Below are 22526 nucleotides of genomic sequence, written 5' to 3'. Positions count from 1 at the left end.
GGTGAGCATTTTAGACTACTTTTTTTATAATGAAATTGTCTTAGATTACGACTCATATCCCCCATAACAATTTCTTAATTTAAGAAGCCGATGTCACATATAACACATTAACGATGCACCTCAGATAATAAACAGGACTTTTATTTGTAATGTTTCATGTATACAGTTTAAGAGCCAGAGAAAAGCATCATGATGATTCTACACTTTTTTCTAAGCCACAACCATTGGAGGACAGACATCATCCCTAACAAGTTATACATTTCGGGACAGGTAGTGAGACAGTGAGAGGAAACACATTTTTATATTAAGTTACGATAATCCCCTCTTACAGATCAGCAATTTACTCCTCTTTATAACTAGACAATTCGGTTATCATTGAAAAACAAGTGGCTGCAATTGTATTCCGTATTGGCCTTCTTTCTTCTCAGCGGAACTGGAGAGGGCTCACACGCAGTCCAATCACATCCTTGCCGATCTCAGTCGCCTAGGGAAAAAAATGGGTCAAAAGGTCAAAGATATGATAAATCTAATAGCTATACAATCCCATTGGGAAATTGCATATTTATTGCATAAAACAATAAATAATTGGGACTCGTTATTCCAATTACAACACATTGAAGCAAGTATTACCACTAGACATTTGTTCTTCAATATCTATAAGGATTTAGTAAATGATACACGTGAACCTCCCAAGATTGCGCAATTTGATTGGTTCTCTATCTCGGGATATTGGACAATATCCCAAGATAGAGATCTCAAACTCGGGATATTGCGGGACGGTCGTCTCGTCACGGTAATAAAACAAATAAACCATTAATAAAAACAAACAAATCCCGGCAAAAAATGTTATCTTGCTTATTTTCGGAGTGTTCACGTGTAGTATATACTAAAACAGTTATTCACCTCAGGCTGAGGTGAATAACTGTTAAATATGAAGGCGTGCTTGGGGCCTACCTGAGTGACTCTGCAGACCTGGCCCTTGTACGTGGGGCAGTAGCAGGCCCCAGAGAGCGGGCACTTCTCCACCGGGCGCCCGCGGTACAGGGGGACGTAAGAGGCCGCGCACAGGTCGAAGGGGTTGTGGGGGTCGTAGTTCAGCTGGTGGGCGTCGGTCAGGGTCTTCTCACAGGCCGCCAGGATCTTGCGTGTCTGAACGGGAGGGCGGAAGTTCATCGGTTGGTGTTTGGGAAGACATTCACAAATATTAAAAATATGTCCCATAAACAATTAAATATACACGCATAGTTTAGGAACAAAAGTGATGGATGATTTAGTACATAAAGATGATCTACATACTTAGACCTCATAATCTGAATTACAAATCTCCAGCTAATGATTTTTTTTTACATATTTAAAATCAATAACTTAAAAACAATTCTAACATTTAAACCAATGGAAAGGCTCCTTTTAGAACAACCGCTCCCTGGATCCGACTTCGTGCTCCAATATCAAACTACAACCTCAATGTCTTCCATTACTTCCCATCGTCTTCCACTTCTTTGTACTGCTCGGGCCGTCCAACGGGTGGGGGAGGGGGGGCGTTTACCTGTTGAGCGACCTCCGGTTTGGGGGGGGTGGGGGGTTTACCTGTTGAGCGACTTCTGGTTTGGGCCCCAGCTCCAGCAGGCGGCGGGCGAAGCTGGCCGCCGTCTTGAAGTTCCTCAGCTTGAAGAAGAGGTTGAGGGCGGTCCGCAGCACCAGCACCATGTGCACGGGCTGCAGGTTGCAGTGGGTGAAGTAGGCCGCCATCTGGGGGGGGGGGGGGGGGGGGCGGTCCAACAGGGTTACACACACACAAACACACACACACACACACCAGGGTCTGGTACGCTTGTACGCTTGATTACACTTTGGAGTCGGTCCCGGTTCATTCCTTTACCTTCATCAAATGCAATCCAATGGATATGAAGAAATACAATGACCACATGAAACAACTCCATTTGCTGACAAACCATTGCCAGGTAGATCCGTTGACCCGTACACTTCAACCGGGTCAAGGTTCTTGTAAAACCCGAGTGTGTTCAAGTGGTTCTGTTTTCACCTCACACAGCCGCTTCTGTTGATCCAACGTGTCTTTGGGCAGCTTCTTCCTCTCCGTCTCCATGGTCAGACCCACGATGTACTCTCTGCAGATGGTGATCAGCTGTTGAGCCTGCACACACACAAACACACACACACACACACACAGAAGATGTAAATCTACATGGCAAGATGCCTTTAAAAGACAAGGGAACTACAATGAAGAAATTAGGCGGGGTTTGATTCCCAGAGATTCTCCCAGAGTCCAAACAATGCGATGGTCCACAAAGCAACTTTGAGTCCGAGAAAACCGCTATAAAAATCTCATTTATTATTATTACTATGTGAACAGAGGAGAACTGACCTGCCTTCAACTAGCTAGTCTAAAGCAACACAACAATTATTCAATGATATTTTTTATTTATTTGGCTAAATGCCCGTACAAAGTACTCCGTAGTCAAGCCCAGACGGCGTCGCCTAAATGAAACAGAACTACATAACATCGGGTAATACACTGGCCTTAGTACCAATCTTTGCCTCTTATCAAGCCCTGACTCCACTTGGAGGGATGGTTTGAGCAGCCGAGCCATTGTCTTAATCTCTTGGTGGATTTCCCTCCATCACACGTCTGCCGTGCACCCAGAAATGTCTTCCCCCCCCGTGAACCCACCTCGGCGATCTCCTGCTTGTTGTCGACCACCAGCAGCGGCACGGAGAGCAGGATGGCCCTGAAGCGCTCCACGCCCTCCTCGAAGCGGCCCGACGTGGTGAGCTGGTAGCACTGCTGGAGCCGCGCGATGAGGTCCGACAGGCGCAGGCCCACCGCCGGGAGGCCCTGCTTGGCCCCGGCGTCCTGGAGGAGGGAGGCACAGGGGGCGCACGGCGGTGAGGACAGGGGGTCTGCCGCAGTGGGGGTCGTTGGGACGAGGCAGTGGTGTGTTGAAGTCGCTGCTGGTACGACTTGAGGGAGACCGTGGAACTAAACCATAGGGATGCACCGAATATTCGGCCACCGAACATGTTCGGCCGAAAATGGCCCAAAACATAATGTTCGGTTTCGGCCGAAAGAGTAAAAAGGCTGAACATAATACACCGAACATTTTTATTTATTTAAATAAAAATGTTCGGTGTATTGTTCTTAAAATGTTCGGTACATTGTTCTTAAATTCTTGCTATAATGTCTGCTGGAATGTTAGAAAACGTTCAGTATTAAATTAATATTTTGTATCGAATTTGTAATAGATTTTTTATAAAGGACCATTAATTGTTTGATTTATGCAATGGTGAAAAATTAAAGCAAAATGAATGAGAAACATTAAAAGCCGCATTCGGTATTCGGTTTCAGCCTTCGGCCAACTGTTTCAGTATATTTGGTTTCGGCCAAGAATTTTCATTTCGGTGCATCCCTACTAAACAACCCAGGTAAAGGTCACTCCCTCCCTGCTTCGTGCCGAGTTGCACGTTGATGACTCTCGCTGAACATAGTGTCACCCCAAGGGATGCATTGTCAAACCGAGATTTGCAATATCGGTTTCTGATTGGCTGAAATACGCGCTCCAGCTGATACGGTGCGTGACAACGCCTGGAACCAATTTGCGCAAATCAGAAACACCAATACCAACAACCCGGTCTTCAGGTTGGATTTGAACGTCCGGTGACTCTATAAACACAATTATTATTTAATTTCTGGCACTATAAGGTAGGGGATAAATCAAGGCTGATTTGAAGAACAGCACACGCTTCATGTCACAACATGGGACAACAACATGGGACATGAAGTGAGTACCAATCGGTCGGATTCAGTTACGACTTTGAAAAAAGGTTTTTGAAAACTGGGTGATTGTGTCCATTATTTTGTCACCTACACTCTGCATAGCCTTCCAGTCCCTCCCGCTCACCATTGTATATTGTACGTCCTGGCACTTAATGCACGCACTTAATGTACGTTGTACCTATTCATAGTACTTTATTGTGTAGCATCTGCAGTCGCTGCTATCACTGCTGTACACGGGGAATGGGTTAGCCTAGCGATTGTTAATACTTGCACTTGGTTCTATGAACATCTTTACTGTACCGACAGCGATATATTGTTTCACTTCTTACGACAAATGTGCTTATTGTAAGCGGCTTTGGATAAAAGCGTCAGCTGAAGGCCCTGAGTGTTAGAGTGTAGACGTACCTTCCAGTTCCTCTGGGGGTGGCCTCGCAGACAGGGCAGGGAGGGGAGGCCCAGGTAGCAGGTACGGCCCCGGGACAGCGTCTGCATGAACAGGGCCTTGTACGGCCCGAAGTTCACCACGCCCACCTGGTCGTGGAGCAGCTGCAGGTGGCAGAGAGAGCGTGTCAGAGTCCGCCAGCGCAGAGCATTCAGGATGTACGCGGGAAAAACAAACGGTGATTTAATTTAGTTTTTTTCAAACATTAATTCAATTCAACTTTATTTTCCATAGCGCTTAATCACCATTACAGTCTCAAAAGGCTTTATTCATGACACCCCCCTTGACCCAAGCCCCCAAAAAGGGCAGGGAAGAACTCCATTAGTCAGCAAGGAAGAATCCTTGAGAAGAAACCCATAGTAGGGGATCCCTCCTTCCAGGCATGCTCAGGTGTGCAACGGGGGCCATAATTGACACACAGGCAACACATATTAAATTGACGATGGGGTGCCTAAGCCAATTTGAGTGTTTCATACTGGCCGAAAGGGAGTGGTACAGATGCATACCCATACATCCGTACGTGTGTGTTGCGTGGACCTACCCTGGTGGCCGTCTCGAAGGAGCCTGCCAGCACGTGGTCCACGGGCAGCTGGGAGTTGTTGCACCACGTCTGGGTGGGGCTCATGCCCTTGGTGGGCGGGACGAAGAAGCCGTCCTCAGCTCCGCCTCCACCGCCTGACGGCATATCCTATTGGCCGAGGAACCAATCGGTCAGATTCAGCTATGTCTTTGAGGAAAGCTTTCCAAACTGGCCGATTGTATCCACTATTTATTTTCTCTCTTATTCTTTGGTGGTGTTTTACGTTTCCCAATACCCTTAGCGGTTTCAAGAGTTGTAGGTAATGTCCATCACATCCCTTTGCACTAAGCATTGTTTACGGCACTCATGGCATTTCAGAACTCGTGTCCAATATCAGAACATTGGGCCGCTGTAGTACATGTACTACACACACCCTATACGAGTAGAACTATCCTCAGTATGAGAAACGGTAGGAATAAGGAGGGCGACGCGCGTGTGTCTCACCAGCTCCGGGGGCAGGTCCAGGTCCTCCTCCACCTCCCAGCCTCCGCCCTCCTCCTTCACCAGTCCTCCCTCCTCCCCCAGGCCGTCCTGGGCGTCCATGAAACCATCTGTGGGAGGAGCGGCCGTGCAGTCAGTCAACCAGTCGGCCGACTGGTTGACTGAGTGAAGGGCCGGTAGGCCGACCGACCCACGCACCGACGCGGGACCGACCGACCCAGCCATGGCACGACGTGGGATTAAATATCACCACGTGCGGCCGACCCTGGACCGACGATCCACGACGGAACGAAGTGGGACCGACCGTCCGACCCACGAGGGACCATCGTGTGATTAATCAACACGTGCGACCGACGCTGGACCGAACGGCCCACGACGGACGAAGCGGAACACATTACCACGACAGATTGAAGCGGAACACATTCCCACGACGGAACGGAGCGGGACCGACCGACCGACCCACGAGGGACCGACCGACCGACCGGTCGTCCCATCCACTGAGACGACCGACCGACGGGCCGACGCCTCCCTCACCTTCATCCAGCTGGAGCTCGGCGTCCTCTCCCCAGCCCTCCCCTCCCGGGGCCTCCATGTCCAGGTCGGCCGCCATCTGGCCCGCCTTGCCTGGAACAACCAGAGACAACACTTAGAAGCAGGAATAGAGCAAATACATGTGATCATTTATTTGTTTTACTATTTTTTTTCGCCCTGGCATGAAATTGAGACTTGTAACATTTGTTATCATCATTTTGTCATTTTTATGATGTAAATTGAGGGAGCAAAAGCAGTATTGGCTCGAAACATCGGCTAAGGCTGAAAAAATAAAAACGGTATCTGTATCGGCCCTAAAATAAATCCATATCGGTCGATCGCTACTCTGTATATCATATAAAGGCCTCTGACTGCAGAACAATACAAGTCAGGGCTTAAAATACAGTGCATTGAGAGTGTGGGAGTGAGTGAGTGAGTGAGTGAGTTTGAGACTGAGTGAGTGAGTTTGAGAGTGAGTGAGTGAGTTTGAGACTGAGTGAGTGAGTTTGAGACTGAGTGAGTGAGTTTGAGAGTGAGTGAGTGAGTGAGTTTGAGACTGAGTGAGTGAGTTTGAGACTGAGTGAGTGAGTTTGAGACTGAGTGAGTGAGTTTGAGAGTGAGTGAGTGAGTTTGAGACTGAGTGAGTGAGTTTGAGACTGAGTGAGTGAGTTTGAGACTGAGTGGTGAGTTTGAGACTGAGTGGTGAGTTTGAGACTGAGTGAGTGAGTTTGAGACTGACTGACTGACTGACTGACTGACTGAGTTTGAGACTGACTGACTGACTGACTGACTGACTGACTGACTGACTGACTGACTGACTGACTGACTGACTGACTGACTGACTGCCTGTGTCCGGGGCTCACCCTTGGCGGCGATGGCTCCCTCGAAGAAGCCCTTGGAGACGGTGAGCAGGGGCCAGTTGGTGTCCAGGGGGTTGATGGGCGGCGGGGGCTGCAGCAGCTGGGCCTTGGGGTCCACCTCCGGGATCTACCACACACAGCCGTCACGTTAGCCACGCCCCCGGGACCCCGGACCCCCTCATGACACCCCCCCACCCCCCACTGGTTGGGGGGGGGGGGGGGGGGGGGGTACCGCCCTCCACCCACTGAGGGGGCGGGTGTTGCTGTTGATGGATTGCAGCCATTACCTGCATTCATCTGGAGGTGGATGAAGGGCGATTGCTCCCAGTTTGTGAACACGGCCCCATAATACCCATCGGTTGCTCCCAGTTTATGAACACGGCCCCATAATACCCATCGGTTTGTGAACACGGCCCCATAATACCCATCGGTTTGTGAACACGGCCCCATAATACCCATCGGTTTGTGAACACGGCCCCATAATACCCATCGGTTTGTGAACACGGCCCCATAATACCCATCGGTTTGTGAACACGGCCCCATAATACCCATCGGTTTGTGAACACGGCCCCATAATACCCATCGGTTTCATTTGCTGACTGCTCCAAGGACATCAGTTTGCTTTAAGTGCCGACTGCTCAAACCTCATATTAAAATGATTGTTAGGTTGTTGTTCAGGTAATATGTCGAAACAGGTTCCCCATAGTGCAGGGCATTGCACAATCCCTTCAAGGTCTAGTTTGTAGTGTGTGTGTGTGTGTGTGTAGTGTGTGTGTGTGACCCTTGCTACACACCGTCTCCTTCTCCAGGTCAAAGGATTCTTTCAGGGCCTCGGCCTCTTCGTCCATGCCGTGGGTGGCTGCGGTCAGGTAGGCCAGGGACTCTGGAAGCACACAGAGGGGGACGTGAGGGGCTGGACCGGGGAAGCACCGGCCACGCTGAATACCCGGTTCACAGCCCCAACGAGGTGGTGTACAGAGGGAGCTGGGACGTGCTGTCGCACGTTGGGGTGCAGGCGAAGCACAGCAAAGGGCGGACATTGATCCAAAGAGGGACATTAAAAAAAGGTTTCCAAAAAAGGGATAACCCATGAATAAGTACATCAATAAAAGATATGAATAAAATTACTCTACATATTCTTCATTCAGTGCTCATGGTTCATTTCTTTATCCTATTTATTTGAGGGTCTTACTATGCTCCCCGTTGTTGAAATGCACCCGAGGTAGGGTTTGGAGGAGGGCACTTACTCTGTCCACAGTTCTTCAGGATGCGGACCCTCTCGCTGACGTCCCCCAGGTAGAGGGCTCCCTGGTAGTGCCCGCTCATGTCCTTCCTGATCTCGGCTGCGGGACGGGACAGTACAGGAGACACACGGGACACGTTGAGGTCAAGGTCTGCCTCTGTGATACCTCCTCACTCGTTTGATACAGTCGTGCAAAACTTCGCTGACGGAGAGTTCTCCAGTCATTAGCCGTGTTCAAAATCGTTCCTATTCACTCACTATTCCCTATCGAGTGGTTATGATAGTAAACTATATAGGGAACGAACAAACCAGAATTCTGACACTACGCTAAACATTTCTAAACGTCATTTGCGTCAGTAAATGAGGTTTAGAAAACCCGACCGCATTGCATTGTGGTACACGGGAGTAACATGTATACTCAAATTATGGGTATTTTATTGTCCACTATTTAGTGAATGAAATAAACAACTGAGAATTCGAACACCTCTACTAAAGGACGACACTATATCCGTGATAGGGAACGATTTCGAACACAGCTCTTATGTCTGGAGCCAAGACTCAATGCCAACGACACACATCCGTACCGATCTTCATCATCTTGCGCAGCTTGGCGAGGTTGCCGGTGATGAGGTAGAGGAAGGTGAGCTTGTCGAAGTTCTTGGTCCTCTGGTAGCACATCTCCACCACCTGGTGGTGGCCCTGCAGCAGTGCGGCCTCGCCCAGGCGCTCCCAGCAGCTACGCTCGTCCAGGGCCTTGGCGGCCTCCAGCGCCACCTGGTGGTCGGGGTGGAAACAGTCGTTGAGAAATAAAGGAGAAAAGGAGAAATAACTATATTTTCAGGAGATGCCATTAGTGGTGGTGGCAATTGATGACGTGGTAAATAGATATATTTACTAGTAATAATAACTTGGGACCTCAATAGTACTTTCGACCAAGTATACATTCATGAAACTGCAAAATATGTTTTTTATTAGTATTTTTTTGGGGGTTGAACAAGCGTGCACAACTCATAGCTTCACTCCTGACCAAATGCATTGTGGGACCGTGGCGTCCCGTGTTCGCAAACTACAAAGTTCTCCCAAATACTTTTCAGCATCCTGTTTTCCTCTGGCATACTGTAAATCGATTGGTCTTCGGACATACTGGATGCTATTCTCGACCACTAATTAGCATGCGGATAATCCCAATAAGAGGTATAAGACGTGAGCTCCGGCCGTGGGGCTCACCTCGATGTTGCCGCACTCCAGAGCCAGGCTGAAGCGGGTCTTCTCGTCCTTGACGAAGTGCAGCGCCACCTCGGGGTAGCCCTTCTTCTGCAGGTAGGCGATGATGGACTGGCCCACCAGCTTGGCGTTACGCACCATGTGGAGCACCTAGGGGGGTCGGAGAGGGGTCAGGGTTCAGGGAGCGGGTTCAACAAAAGGGTTGCCGGTAAGTGTCGTTTGGGAGAAACAGGAGAACGTCGTGCCCGCCCCATACCCATACACTCACTCGTAACCTGCCATTACCGCAGATATTCGACACCGGGGCTAAAAAGGCCACTTAAATGGGTTTAACCATGAGGCTATGTCTCGATGCTTTATCACGGACTTGCTTTGCTGTACAGCGCAGCAGAACATAATGTTTTAGAAGAATATGATTAATTATTAGAGCTGCACGATTAATCGAATCGCAATCGCGATATCAGCCTTTGCGATTGTATTACCGCAAAAGGCTGCGATAAAATGTAAAAAAAAAAGTGCAAAAAATAAGTTGTACTATTGAGAAAACCCAACAAGTTTGCCCTGCAGAAATGCCTTTATTTTGAAAACTATATATTCATATTATTTATTTAATTTGTAAAATATTGTTATTTTGAAAACAGTACTGTACATTATTTAGGTTTTGTATTTTTTTATGCTAGTTTAAGTTTGTATGTTTGAGTTGAGAAATAAACATTTTAAAATGATCAGCAATCTGTGTGCATTTTCCTTGATAACCAAGCAAGTAGACTCATGACACCATTAGTTCATCATATCGCAATCGCAATAATGTCCACAACATGACTTTTTCACCAAATCGTGCAGCACTATTAATTATACCTCACTTTTTGCCAACAATCTCTTAGAAGTAGAAGACTAAGGTAAAGTGTATTTTCTTGACACATCAACACATAGAACGTAACCCAACACGGCGTCCACTCCCCGAGACCCCCTGGGGAGCGCTTCGTTAGCTGTCTGGGCACCCACCTCCTCATACTTGCGGTTGACCAGCGCCAGCTTGAAGCGGTACTCGGTGGGGTCGATGGTGAGCACGCGGGGGCGGCACTCTCTGTCCAGGCAGTACACGCTGTTGCCCCGCACCCGCGTCACGTAGATGGGCAGGTCCAGGGTCCTGATGATGCCGTGGTCGCTGTGGACGGAGAGGGAGGGGGGGTCACTGTCAGGCCTCCGTGCAGATGGCTTTATTCAGCTCAGTTGATCGTTATCCTCCAAGAACATAGTACGTATATATATTTATTTTGTAAAACACAACAAGTTAAGTGAACGAAAAAGTGTATGCATACGTAAAATTAACGTATGCATGTAAACAAATAAAATGTGTGCAGCGCAACAAGTTGTGAATAAACATAAATTCGACATATCTATGTAGAAGCACATGGAGAATGCTGCCATAAAGCACATACTATGAGTGAAGTGAGGCGGCAGACCAATCCGTTGGCCCCAGCCGCCTAATTGCTCCAACCAGCGGACGTTATATTACCCTTCGACAACAACAGCTGAGAGTGTGCCGTGTTTCCCCCAGGAAATGTCTTAGTCAAGGGGGTTATTATCCCGCGAGCCTGCAGCCTCCGGTGAGGGGTTCAGTCCACGCTAACGGGGGATACCCCGTTCCCCCTCTCGCCCGTTCCAAATCGGACGGCGCAGAGGTGACCGATCCCCCTGCGCCCGCCTTCAATACCATTCAAAAAGCTTTGTGGCTCAACTATTTTTGTAGACAGTACTACCAATTGTTTTCAATACATTGGTAGTTAAGGCGGGGCCCTGGTGTTGTTAAGGCGGCCGCCCTAACAACACAGTGCTGGGGGAAACACAGGTGGGGGCGTACCCGGAGGTGAGGGCGTATTTGATGTGGTTGGACGTGGTGTAGATGAACACCCCGCTCTCGTCCCAGGCGCCGCTCTTCACGCGGATGTTCTCGTGGATGTTGCACAGGCTCTCCAGCTTGCGGTTGCAGATCATGATGGCTGCACGGAGGACGGAGGAGAAAGAGAGCGAGAGAAGGTTTTATAGAACGTAAAAAGATATCGTGATGCGTGATCCAAAGACTCATCATCTCATGTGATTTTGATTACGTTGTGACATTGACATTTTGGGACATTTTTGAGATCAGCACAAAAAAGAATAGTCTCTGGTTAATTCATCAACTCCCACATGGCCAGACCTAAACGTTTAATGAGTAGGACCCTGCAGATAAAGTACCATTTCTTTCCTAGCTACCGAACCTCATCTCCAGTGGCGACGTCTCCTCAACATTAGGATTTGATCGGCTCATAACAACTGCATCACTTGAGGTTGTATGTCAACAGTCAACTATTTCAAGTTCAAATCTAAACTTTTCCCACAATTTTCGGCAGGTTAATACAACTTTGTCGTACTGCCCGGACGCCTTGCGGTGCCGCTCAATGCGCTGGACTATAATAATAATAATAACAATAATAATACATTTTATTTATAGTGCCCTTTTCATCCAAAGATGACAAAGGGCTACAGGTTAAAAAAATTAATAGAATTAAAACATCTCATTTTGGGGTAAGCGAAATAACTAAGATAAACACTTTTGTTAAAAAATAAAAATGTAAAAAATAAAAATAAAAATCATCTAAGAGGGGGGAACCAAAATGAAATGTCTTGAGATCTTTTAAAACAGTCGTGGTGCAGCAGGGACTCACCGTGCTTGGCCAGCAGCGCCACGTGGCTGGTGTCGGCGCTCCACACCACGTACTTGACCTTGGCGATCTTGACGGTGGCCAGCGAGCGCTTCTGCTGCACGTCGAACAGCGTGACGCCGTCGGCGTCGCGCAGCAGCAGGGAGCCCGTGCCGGCGTAGAAGATCTCCTCGCAGCTGGGCACCTGAACCTTCTTCACGATCTCGTTCTTCAGGTTCTTGATCAGAAGCTACGGGGGGGGGGGGGGGAGACACGGCACAGGAACCGACGTCCATTTATGGTGGTCAGTATCTTTTCACAATATTGATCATTGAGCTTTTAAAATTCGAATTAAAAACTCTAAAATTAAATAATATTACATTTCAAACCGTCAGGAAACCACCAAATGTACAAAAGAATAATGTATTCTTCCACGAGTAAAAGTGGGTCTCACTCGGGTTAAGGCATAAACAATTTCCCTCATCTATACCCATACATTGAACATCGCTATACAATGCGGAACACATAGTGGGGTTAAACCAGCCTTACCGAGTGCATGCGATCCAGGACGGCGAACCTGTTCCTGGCCACCCAGACGGCTGTCAGCCCAGAGGACCTCTTGCCTTCCGGGGCTGGAGAGAGACGGGAGTCCGAGTGATGTAAACGTAAATGGACTGCATTGATGCAGCGCTTTTCTAACCCAAAGCGTGTTACAACATCGCCTCACATGCACCATTCACGCACACATTCACACACCGACGGCGGAGTCAGCCATGCAAGGCGACAGCCAGCTCGTCGGGAGCAGTCAGGGTGAGGCGCCTTGCTCAAGGACACCTCGACAGGAGGAGCCGGGGATCGAACCAACAACCTTCCAACCAAGGTTACCAGCCGACCCGCTCTACCTCCTGAGCTACTGCCGCACCAGTGAAGGGCTGAACACTACAACATACATCCCAATGGAAAGCAATATGTATGATTATGATGATGATGTTGCTGGTTTTGCTGAATAATACCGTCTGGGTTCTGGGAGTCGCTCTCTTTGGGAATGGAGTACAGGTCGTAGGTGCTGTTCTCCAGGTTGGTCGCCCTCTGTGGGACAGAAGAGGTATGACACGGAACCCCGGGCAAAATGGGGACTCAAAAGGATGCGCGCGTGTGTGTGTGTGCGCTTACAGTGCAGAGTAGGACTGCGTTCTCGGCCGGGTTGTAGGACATGCTGAACACTGGGAACTTGGACCCACTGGAGGGAGAACATTGGCTGTTAGATATATGGACTATTCTCTGCGTTCTGCATTATGTTCTGTATTGAATTTATCTAAAAAGGCTGAAATGTCTTTTATTATTATATTATTTATTTTATTCAAATTAAGGACAACAATTTGTACAACCCCTTTACAGGTCAGCCTCACATTTCCTAGAGTATTTTTGACCTTTATATTCAGCTTGGTGGGATTCATATTATCTACACAACTACAAAAATGTATTGATGCATTTTTCCGCCTAGTACACACACACACACGCAAGCTCACACGCACGCACACACGCACGCACACACGCAAGCTCACACGCACGCACACACGCACGCACACACGCAAGCTCACACGCACACACACACACACACACACACGCACACACGCACACGCGCGCTGACCTGCGGAGCTGCATGACAGCGGTGTCCTTGCTGCTGTTGAAGTCCAGCTGACGGAGGAAGCGGTCCTTGACGTAGTACAGCATGTTGCCGTAGACGGCGTAGGCGGGCCTCTCCCGCTCCAGCTTGAACACCAGCATGCCGCTGTCGTGACCTGGGGGGAGGGGGGGAGGGGGGGGGAGAGGGGGGAGGTAGGTATGTGGTATTAAACGGTCATGTCAAAACGTGGGCGGTTAAATACTTCGATGTAACTTTTAATCTGTTGCAGATCAAATAAAGATTTATTTCTCTGAGACGCTTCTTTCAAGCTACACAATCTCATCTCCAGTGATGAAATCTCCTGACATTCTGGATTTCATAACAACTGCATGACAGGGTCGTCCTTAAATGACTTCCCTCCATGACCTGAAACTATCCTAAAAAAAAACATGGCGGCGCTCGTCTTCCCCGTCTCCGCCCCGTCCCGCTTACCGGCGGCGAAGAGGTTGAGGTTGGGGTGCGCGCCCAGCACCCAGAAGCGGTCGTGGTCGCGGCGGAAGGTCTGCACGCCCGTCCTCTTGGACATGTCCCACACGCGGATGCTCTTGTCCTCCGAGTTGGACAGGATGAGCTCCTGCCGCGGGTGGAAGACGGCGCAGGACACGTTGTTGTAGTGGCCGCGGCACGTGTCAAGCTCCCAGGCCTTAGACTCTGGGCAGGGCGGCGGCGAGAGGGACGTTAGAACGGATGGGATCCATCTGAACCCCTTCATCACGCTTTAATCACATTTTCCATCGAATCGTTTAATGGTTTCCTTGCACGGGTAAACATGATGATTGCATTAGGACGGAGGGAGTGAGAGGCACATTCATCGTTTGCTCTTCTTTATTACATCGCTAGGCTGGATAGCCTTGCATGTACCTTTGTATGTTCCTAGGAATCATATTGTAACATTTTACTTTCATTTCAGATCAATTCTGAATCTAATCACGGCCGTTGCAAGACCTCAACGACATCTAGACTAAAGTGTTATTGCTTACAACTGCATCCATCTACTTATTACTTAAAAGTTCTGCAGCCATATTACTACTCACTTATTGCAAGGCTAAGTGTGATACCACACGGTGGAAACAGCTTAGAATAAGAGCACAACCATGGCAAGGATAACCATGACCACGGAACAAACAGGATATGCCGTTCAATCCATGTAACAACGTTAGGGAGGAGAAGGACCAGGCAAAGGGTCTATACATCCCTGAGAAACTGAGCGCTCTACAATACAAATGCTATTATGTAACAGATAATCTGATTTACACACACACAAATATGCATGTAATTGTATATCACATGACAAAAAAATAATAATAGTAATCTCTTGATTGTGTTTACAAATGCAACAACAGACTACAACAAGACCTCGACCTGTTTGGGCTTAATTTGGTTTTAAATGCATTGCGTGCATTGGTAACATTCCCAGCTGTCCCGTAGACAGAGAGGGTCAGAGACAGAGAGGGACAGAGACAGAGAGGGACAGAGACAGAGAGGGACAGAGAAAGAGAGGGTCAGAGACAGAGAGGGACAGAGACAGAAAGGGACAGAGACAGAGAGAGAGACAGAGACAGAGACAGAGAAAGGGACAGAGACAGAGACAGAGAGAGAGAGAGAGAGAGACAGAGACAGAGACAGAGAGAGACAGAGAGAGAGAGAGGGTCAGAGACAGAGAGGGACAGAGAAAGAGAGAGAAAGACAGAGACAGAGACAGAGAGAGACAGAGACAGAGACAGAGACAGAGAGAGAGAGAGAGAGAGAGAGAGAGAGAGGGACAGAGACAGACAGAGAGAGAGAGAGAGACAGAGAGAGAGAGGGACAGAGACAGACAGAGAGAGAGAGAGGGTCAGAGACAGAGAGGGAGAGAGAGAGAGAGACAGAGAGGGTCAGAGACAGAGACAGACAGAGAGAGAGAGAGGGTCAGAGACAGAGAGGGAGAGAGAGAGAGAGACAGAGAGGGTCAGAGACAGAGAGGGAGAGAGAGAGAGAGACAGAGAGAGAGAGAGACAGAGAGAGAGAGAGACAGAGAGAGAGAGAGACAGAGAGGGAGAGAGAGAGAGAGAGAGAGAGACAGAAGCAGAGAGGGACAGAGAGAGAGAGAGAGAGAGAGAGAGACAGAAGCAGAGAGGGACAGAGAGAGAGAGGGACGGAGAGAGAGGGACAGACAGACAGACAGACAGACAGACAGACAGACAGACAGACAGACAGACAGACAGACAGACAGACAGACAGACAGACAGACAGACAGACAGACAGACAGACAGACAGACAGACAGACAGACAGACAGACAGACAGACAGACAGACAGACAGACAGACAGACAGACAGACAGACAGACAGACAGACAGACAGACAGACAGACAGACAGACAGACAGACAGACAGACAGACAGACAGACAGACAGACAGACAGACAGACAGACAGACAGACAGACAGACAGACAGACAGACAGACAGACAGACAGACAGACAGACAGACAGACAGACAGACAGACAGACAGACAGACAGACAGACAGACAGACAGACAGACAGACAGACAGACAGACAGACAGACAGACAGACAGACAGACAGACAGACAGACAGACAGACAGACAGACAGACAGACAGACAGACAGACAGACAGACAGACAGACAGACAGACAGACAGACAGACAGACAGACAGACAGACAGACAGACAGACAGACAGACAGAGAGAGAGAGAGAGAGAGAGAGAGAGAGAGAGAGAGAGCCCAGAGAGGGAGACGACCAGACGCTCACCGTTCATCCTCCAGATCTTGACCTGCCTGTCGTCAGCCCCAGACACAATGAGGGGCATGGTGGGGTGAAAGGCCGCCCAGTTCACCCCGCGGTCATGACCCTGCACACACACACACACACACACACACACACACACACACACACACACACACACACACACACACACACACACACACACACACACACACACACACACACACACACGATTGTACCATTTACAGAAACAAAGTTTAACAGCAACCAAGAGTTGCACATGTCAATATAAAAAAGAAACATCTAAAAATCAATATCTAATATCTAACAATAAAAGTCTAATACAGTTGGCCAATCATTTACATAATCTAAAAACAATCGATCCAGTCTTTTATTGAATCCTACCCAATCTGACGGACTACATGCGAGGTCCTGCTACAACTAGGGTTGCCGCGATGTGGAAATGTTCACACCGAGTAATGCACTCGTGTCAACACCGGTATTAACTTTGAAACTAGGTCAACCGCCATCTTCTCCGTCAACTCTCCTCTCACACTCGGTGACAGCGGCTGGCAGCGCGCCAATTCTCGGCGTCTTATAACGTTCTAGATTTAATTGTATAATATAATTATATATTTAAGCAATAGATCACGCCAGGCTGTGGTATGTGCTCATTATACCACTGTTAAGGGGCGTTGTCCGGCCCCGACGCGCAGCGGAGGGCCGGCGACCCCCTTCACAGTGGTATAATGAGCACATATCACTGACTGAAGTGATCTATTGCTTTTATACAACGGTTACTGTTATGGCGAAACGAAAGTCATAGACACACTACATTTAAAAATAAACCAAGAAAGTCAAAATAGCCGTTTTGTTAAAGAATACAAAAAAGTAGTCCCTCCTGGCTGCCGCAATGCATCGACGGTCGCTATGCAACACACTTTAGCGTCCCTCCGAGAGAAGGCTCCGATAGAGCGGTTCGCCGGCAATTTATCCTATGGTGCAGTTCACTCGCCGTGTGCCTAAGCTTTCGTTAGCCTCTCCATCGCCTTGCTCACTCCCGGAGTAACAACATTTACACCCTCTCCATCATCCAACACATGTTTTACTTTGTAACTGTTTCTACTTCCAGGCGCGGAGTGATATGCAAACTTTCACAAAATGATTGGGCGTCATAGCAGTTATGTATGCGCTCATTATACAACAGTTAGGAACCAATCAGATCGCTGGATTTAGGTCCCCCATTGTATAAATCATAATATCACGGCCAAAAGCTCTGTGCGCCTCCGGATGGCCGTAGCGCGGGGAGCTCACGTAGGGATTGGGCTTCGCGGGGTTTGTTTACCGGCGTTGCTATGGTTACCGGTCTTGTAAGGAAGCACGTAAATTCTCGGCGCGACAATTCTCTTCCGCACAGAGCAGAACTGTGGCCTATTCTACACATTTTAATTTTCGTAATTAAAACTATAGTATTCATTTTTACTGAATTTGTTTTTTATTACTGAAAAAAAAAGAAAAGAAAAGAAAACTCAGTGTTGCCGTTAACACCGGTAATACCGTATACCGCGGCAACCCTAGCTACAACAAACTCAACCCGCAGCGCTAATGCCGTCCCGCGACCGCGGCCCGACGCTTCGCCTCACCTCCAGGACGTGCTTGACCACGGCGTCCGACGCCCCGAACAGGTCCACGCCCGAGATGCCGCGCACGTCGTTCTCCACCGCGCCAGGCGAGAGGTTCTTCTTCCGCAGACCTGGCGGGATCAACGACCACGGCAACAACAACCAGAGAAAGAACAGGCCGGCCCGGGGGTGGGGGTTGGGGTGGGGTGGGGTTGACAACATAGGAGTTACACACGACGGGACCACCACGGTGGTGGTGGAGGAGGAGGGGGAGGAGGAGGTGGGGAAAAGAGAAACTTGGTTAGCACTCAAACACACAATGAGTAACAGGCGCCGCTGTTCGCTTCCCCCATAAGCGATGACAGTCGCTGGGCCTAACTGAACACACATGGCAACACACACACACACACACACACACACACACACACACACACACACACACACACACACACACACAGGGCCAGGAAAACATCATTGACTATTGTGGATCTCCCCATCTGGCTCCCTGTGAGGTTCAGCTCACGGGCGTGAGAGACTGGATTGGGTTATTGTATGACAGCGTCGGCTATCCCTCGTCTTTGAAGGGTGAAATAAATAAAGAATACCTCTGATTGAAACTTCCAACTGCTCAGTGTTACTGAGAGATATTGACACCTTTATTTATTCTGTGAAGAACGGTTCAGACTAAAACCGATGAAAGAAAATTGACAATATAGTAAGAAAACAGTGAAAAAGGCCCGACAATGTAAACCGTGCTTGGGTCAATAGATCAACCACACACAGGAGAGGGTTTAAAGATCTACATTGGATGATGCGTGTTAAGCAATAAACCAATCAACGGAGGTCCAAAGGCTGAAAATGGGGACAGCACAGACGGATGGGGGGGGGGTGGTAAAACATGTCAGGGTGATTGTGTTGGTGATTCCTGCCCCGTATGAACCACAGAGGTGGTGGTCAGTTAGTCACAACAGCGATGAGAACCCTGATGGGAAATCCCTCTTTCATAGGAAACCGCAGCACTAGGAACCAGTATGCAGGTGCGGATGTTTCCAGGGGAGCATGAGAAAGGGGGGGGACACAGGATGGTGGGTGGTGAATGGGCCTGGATGGGATGGGAGTGGTTGGCAGCTGGGGGCGGTATAGAGGTGCTCTGTATGGGGCGTTGTTGTCACTGTTGTGGTTTGGAATGGGGTTAAATGGAACGAGGCTCCATGCTTTGTGTTAGGATGCTAGGGGTCACCAATGCATGGCTGCTATTGCAATGTTCACATCATGCATCAGTGTTAATAAGCTCTCTTACTTATTTACTAACCCCTACTTGCTATTCGAGATATTGTTATATCCGTTCATTAATCGCATATGTAGCCATGCAATTATCATGCTAATGGTAGTATGAGAAGAAAATGTATACGCTACAAGTTTGCCATATATTACATATAAAACCAGCAAACAAACTGGAATTGTTACTTCCTTATCCCAGGTATTTAGATGATGCAGATAGTGAACTTATTAAATATGTCATAACACATGCACCATCTGCATGCAAAACAAAATGCTGTGTCGTTTTTGGTATTTATGTGAATGAAATGACACAGGGACACAGGGGACATGCAGTCAAGGTAGAGGAGAGGAAGAGATTCACTGAATCCCCTGAAAGAGGGACAGCAGAACTTTGGAAGGCGTGATGTGCAGGTGAAGAAGAGTAGGGAGGAGTTGGAAGACCAGTTAATGGGTTAACAAGAATGAATTGGAAAGGCAAACCTTTGTTAACAGAGAGATCTTACAGTCAACAGATATTACAAGGGCATGCAAAATTCACAACATACACCTCTCTCGCATTGCCCAACTAAATTTCATGGTGAAAATGCTAGCCCCCAAAATTGAGGCTGAAATTTCCAACCAACCATTGGTAATAATTGGTTGGTCGGAAATTCGAAATTGAGTCAACTTGAGTCTAATTTTTATGAGGCTAATTAGAGAGAGGTGTTATTTTGCCAACAGCCCACAGAGATGTATTCTCTTCGCACAAAAGGAGGAGAGAAAGAGGACTAGGAACTGATGGGTTCAGTTCTGACATCTTTCTCCCCATCCCATAACCCCTGATGCCCTGCCCGCCCTGCCCAGGCCCCTCCCACTATCCTCTGCCCCTCCTCTAAACCACGCCCCTCACCGGAGATATCCCACACGCGCACGGTCTGGTCCAGGCTGGCCGACACCACCAGGTCCTCGGAGGGGTGGAACTGGGCGCACATCACATAGTGGTTGTGTCCGGTGAGCACGCTGGAAAAGAACGGTGATTCATATGAAACACAATATAACACGCCATCATTTTAATTATATTTGTATTTATTGTATTTATTATATTTTGTATTATCTTATGGATGCATGATTGTTGGATACTTTATACATTTTATTTTATTATTGCATACTTTAGATTCCATGGGCTGTTGTAACAAGTTAATTTCCAATGCATGGGATGAAATAAAGTTCTCTCATGTCTTATCATCATTCTTTGATGCTTTAGCGGTAATAGGAAAAACGTGTAATAATGATGGGTAACTCGCAACCTATTTCAATATGTGTGCATCATATGTGTGTTCTTACCAGACACAGGTCCTTGACTGCCAGTTCCAGATGCGAATGGTCTGGTCATCTGAAGCACTCAGAATCCAGGGGTAATCCTGCACACAACGATAACGATCAGGTACGGCCAACATTGACATTTACACACGTCATATCATGTACATATGAGGTTGGTCTAGACAACTACTCACATGGTGGAAGAAGGTGGTTCTGATGTAGTCCAGGTGTCCGAGGAGAGTGAAGAGGCAGCGCCTCAGTTTATAGTTCCACACCTGAGCAGAAAACAGTGCTTTAAAAATACACTGACTGAAGCCGTATTCACATAGGAAACACTATCCTGGATATTTCCCTGCAGGGTATTTCAAACGTGAAATGGGTTGAGCAGATGCCATTTTACAAAAAATAAGTTAATAAAGTTATTTTAAAAAGCTTGTAATCAAGCTCACATATGATTCACAAATAAAAAGTCATATAAAAATGTGAATTTATCGAGAACAATTGGTTCACCCAAGTAATATATAGTTCCACGTATGTAATTATCTGTACATTCTATTTTGGGATTATTGATGGGGTAATGCAACGTCACCACAATATTACCTTGATCTTGTAGTCATCTCCCCCGGATACAAAGAGAGGCTGCTGCTTGTGGAAGTCAATACCTCTGACGGGGCCTGTTTATTAAAACATACGTGTCAGCAGCTCTTGGAAAAAATATCTTTGAATAGAATAAAAAATGATCTCATATCCAAACTATATTGCCATTTTCTTACCGTCGTGTTCATCAAACTTGTCGATCAGTGTACACATACGATAGTCCCACAGCTGTATGACGCCGTTGTGCAGACTGGCCAGGATCCATGGCCTCTTGGGATGGAAACTCAGCCCTACAACCAAAGGACAACCAAGAAAACGATTAACTGTAATTCGTAAAATTTACATGTACACACAAATCGAGTGACAAATATAGGACTGTCTTATCTGAAGACCACTTCACCACTGGATGAATAGCGTAGCTAGCTATAGCTTCTTGCCTAACAATTTAACAGCTCTCGGCACTGCAATTCATTTGATTCATAACAACACATAACGTTAACATAACGTGTATAGCCTATATTGAACTGTCAGTAAGTAACCAAAATGTTGGCTAGATTTGAGCTGATAACGTTACGATTCATTTTAGCCTGCTAGCTATTGATGTAATGCTAATCATAACCACCGACAACCTACCTTTAACACGGGCGGACTTTGTTTCAAATTTGGTCAACATCGTGACTTCTTATTGGCGCGGTCTTAGTAACAATGTATTTACTATTAGCCAAATAAACTTCGTACGCCTCATAAACAGGTGAATTCTAGTACTCCAAGGGCTTGGATTGCCTTTTGCCCATTTGCCGTTTCCTGACACGTAGCCTGTCGTGTCTTCCTGGATGGAACAATAAAGCTGTGTAGTCAATCCTGACGCAGAAAGCTCCACGGCGGCCTAGAGATAGAAATGTAACACATAGAACCGAACTGCTTTTTCCCCGAGTCATAAGAGTCATCTTACTGTCTCTTCTGACTCACACTTTTCTATCCAGTTTTGTGCTTTGTGTTTTGTGCCTAATTATGTAATAAAAAAAACGGTCTAAAATAATCAAAATAAATATATAAAATAACAAAATATCGTATTGGTACATTAACTATGAGTCTTATTTCCACTTTAATATAGAACCTTTGACATAAATTAAAAAACAAAATCTTTGATATTCAGTGTGTGTGGCAACGGGGCCTGTCGAGTTTTTCAACGTAGCCTACATTTTCCTTGAACAATTAAATAAAAAAATTAAAAAAATGATATATAATTATTTTATTGAAGTTTAACAAGAAAAATTAACTTCGAAAAACTCAACTGAGTTAGCTAGGGGCAGACTGTGACGCAAAACCTTAATGTATCTGGATTTTTTTGCAATTGTCAATAAATCAGCCTTATTTTTCAACGTTAATCAAAAATCGAATAAAGGGACCTCGGATCGCCCAAAATTGGTGCCCTAATAAATTTGGCGTAATTTCACTGAATTACATAGATTGAATTTTGCAGCTGCATTTGGCATGTTGATTTCGGGGACGTTGAATATTT

General features: G+C 47.3%; 1 protein-coding gene across 1 annotated transcript; it reads right to left on the bottom strand.

Moving 5' to 3' along the window:
• Positions 1 to 120: 120 nt before the first annotated feature.
• copa (COPI coat complex subunit alpha) lies at positions 121 to 21879 on the bottom strand. Its single transcript, XM_030363286.1, has 30 exons — positions 21638 to 21879; positions 21181 to 21294; positions 21008 to 21081; positions 20602 to 20682; positions 20432 to 20508; positions 19998 to 20107; positions 17849 to 17958; positions 16233 to 16332; positions 13918 to 14136; positions 13450 to 13600; positions 12972 to 13038; positions 12812 to 12887; positions 12348 to 12430; positions 11823 to 12048; positions 10979 to 11117; positions 10120 to 10282; positions 9118 to 9264; positions 8475 to 8664; positions 7895 to 7990; positions 7442 to 7530; positions 6651 to 6774; positions 5791 to 5880; positions 5260 to 5366; positions 4777 to 4923; positions 4199 to 4339; positions 2690 to 2872; positions 2042 to 2152; positions 1588 to 1749; positions 955 to 1149; positions 121 to 484 (listed from the first exon to the last, which is right to left on the bottom strand). The coding sequence occupies exons 1-30, from the start codon at positions 21675 to 21677 to the stop codon at positions 425 to 427; spliced, it is 3672 nt and encodes a 1223-aa protein (XP_030219146.1). The 5' UTR covers positions 21678 to 21879; the 3' UTR covers positions 121 to 424.
• Positions 21880 to 22526: the final 647 nt, after the last annotated feature.

Source organism: Gadus morhua, chromosome 8, assembly GCF_902167405.1.
Source record: "Gadus morhua chromosome 8, gadMor3.0, whole genome shotgun sequence".
Lineage (NCBI taxonomy): Eukaryota > Metazoa > Chordata > Actinopteri > Gadiformes > Gadidae > Gadus > Gadus morhua.
Note: the sequence above shows the minus strand (reverse complement) of the source record. Positions and strands in the feature narration are given on the sequence as shown.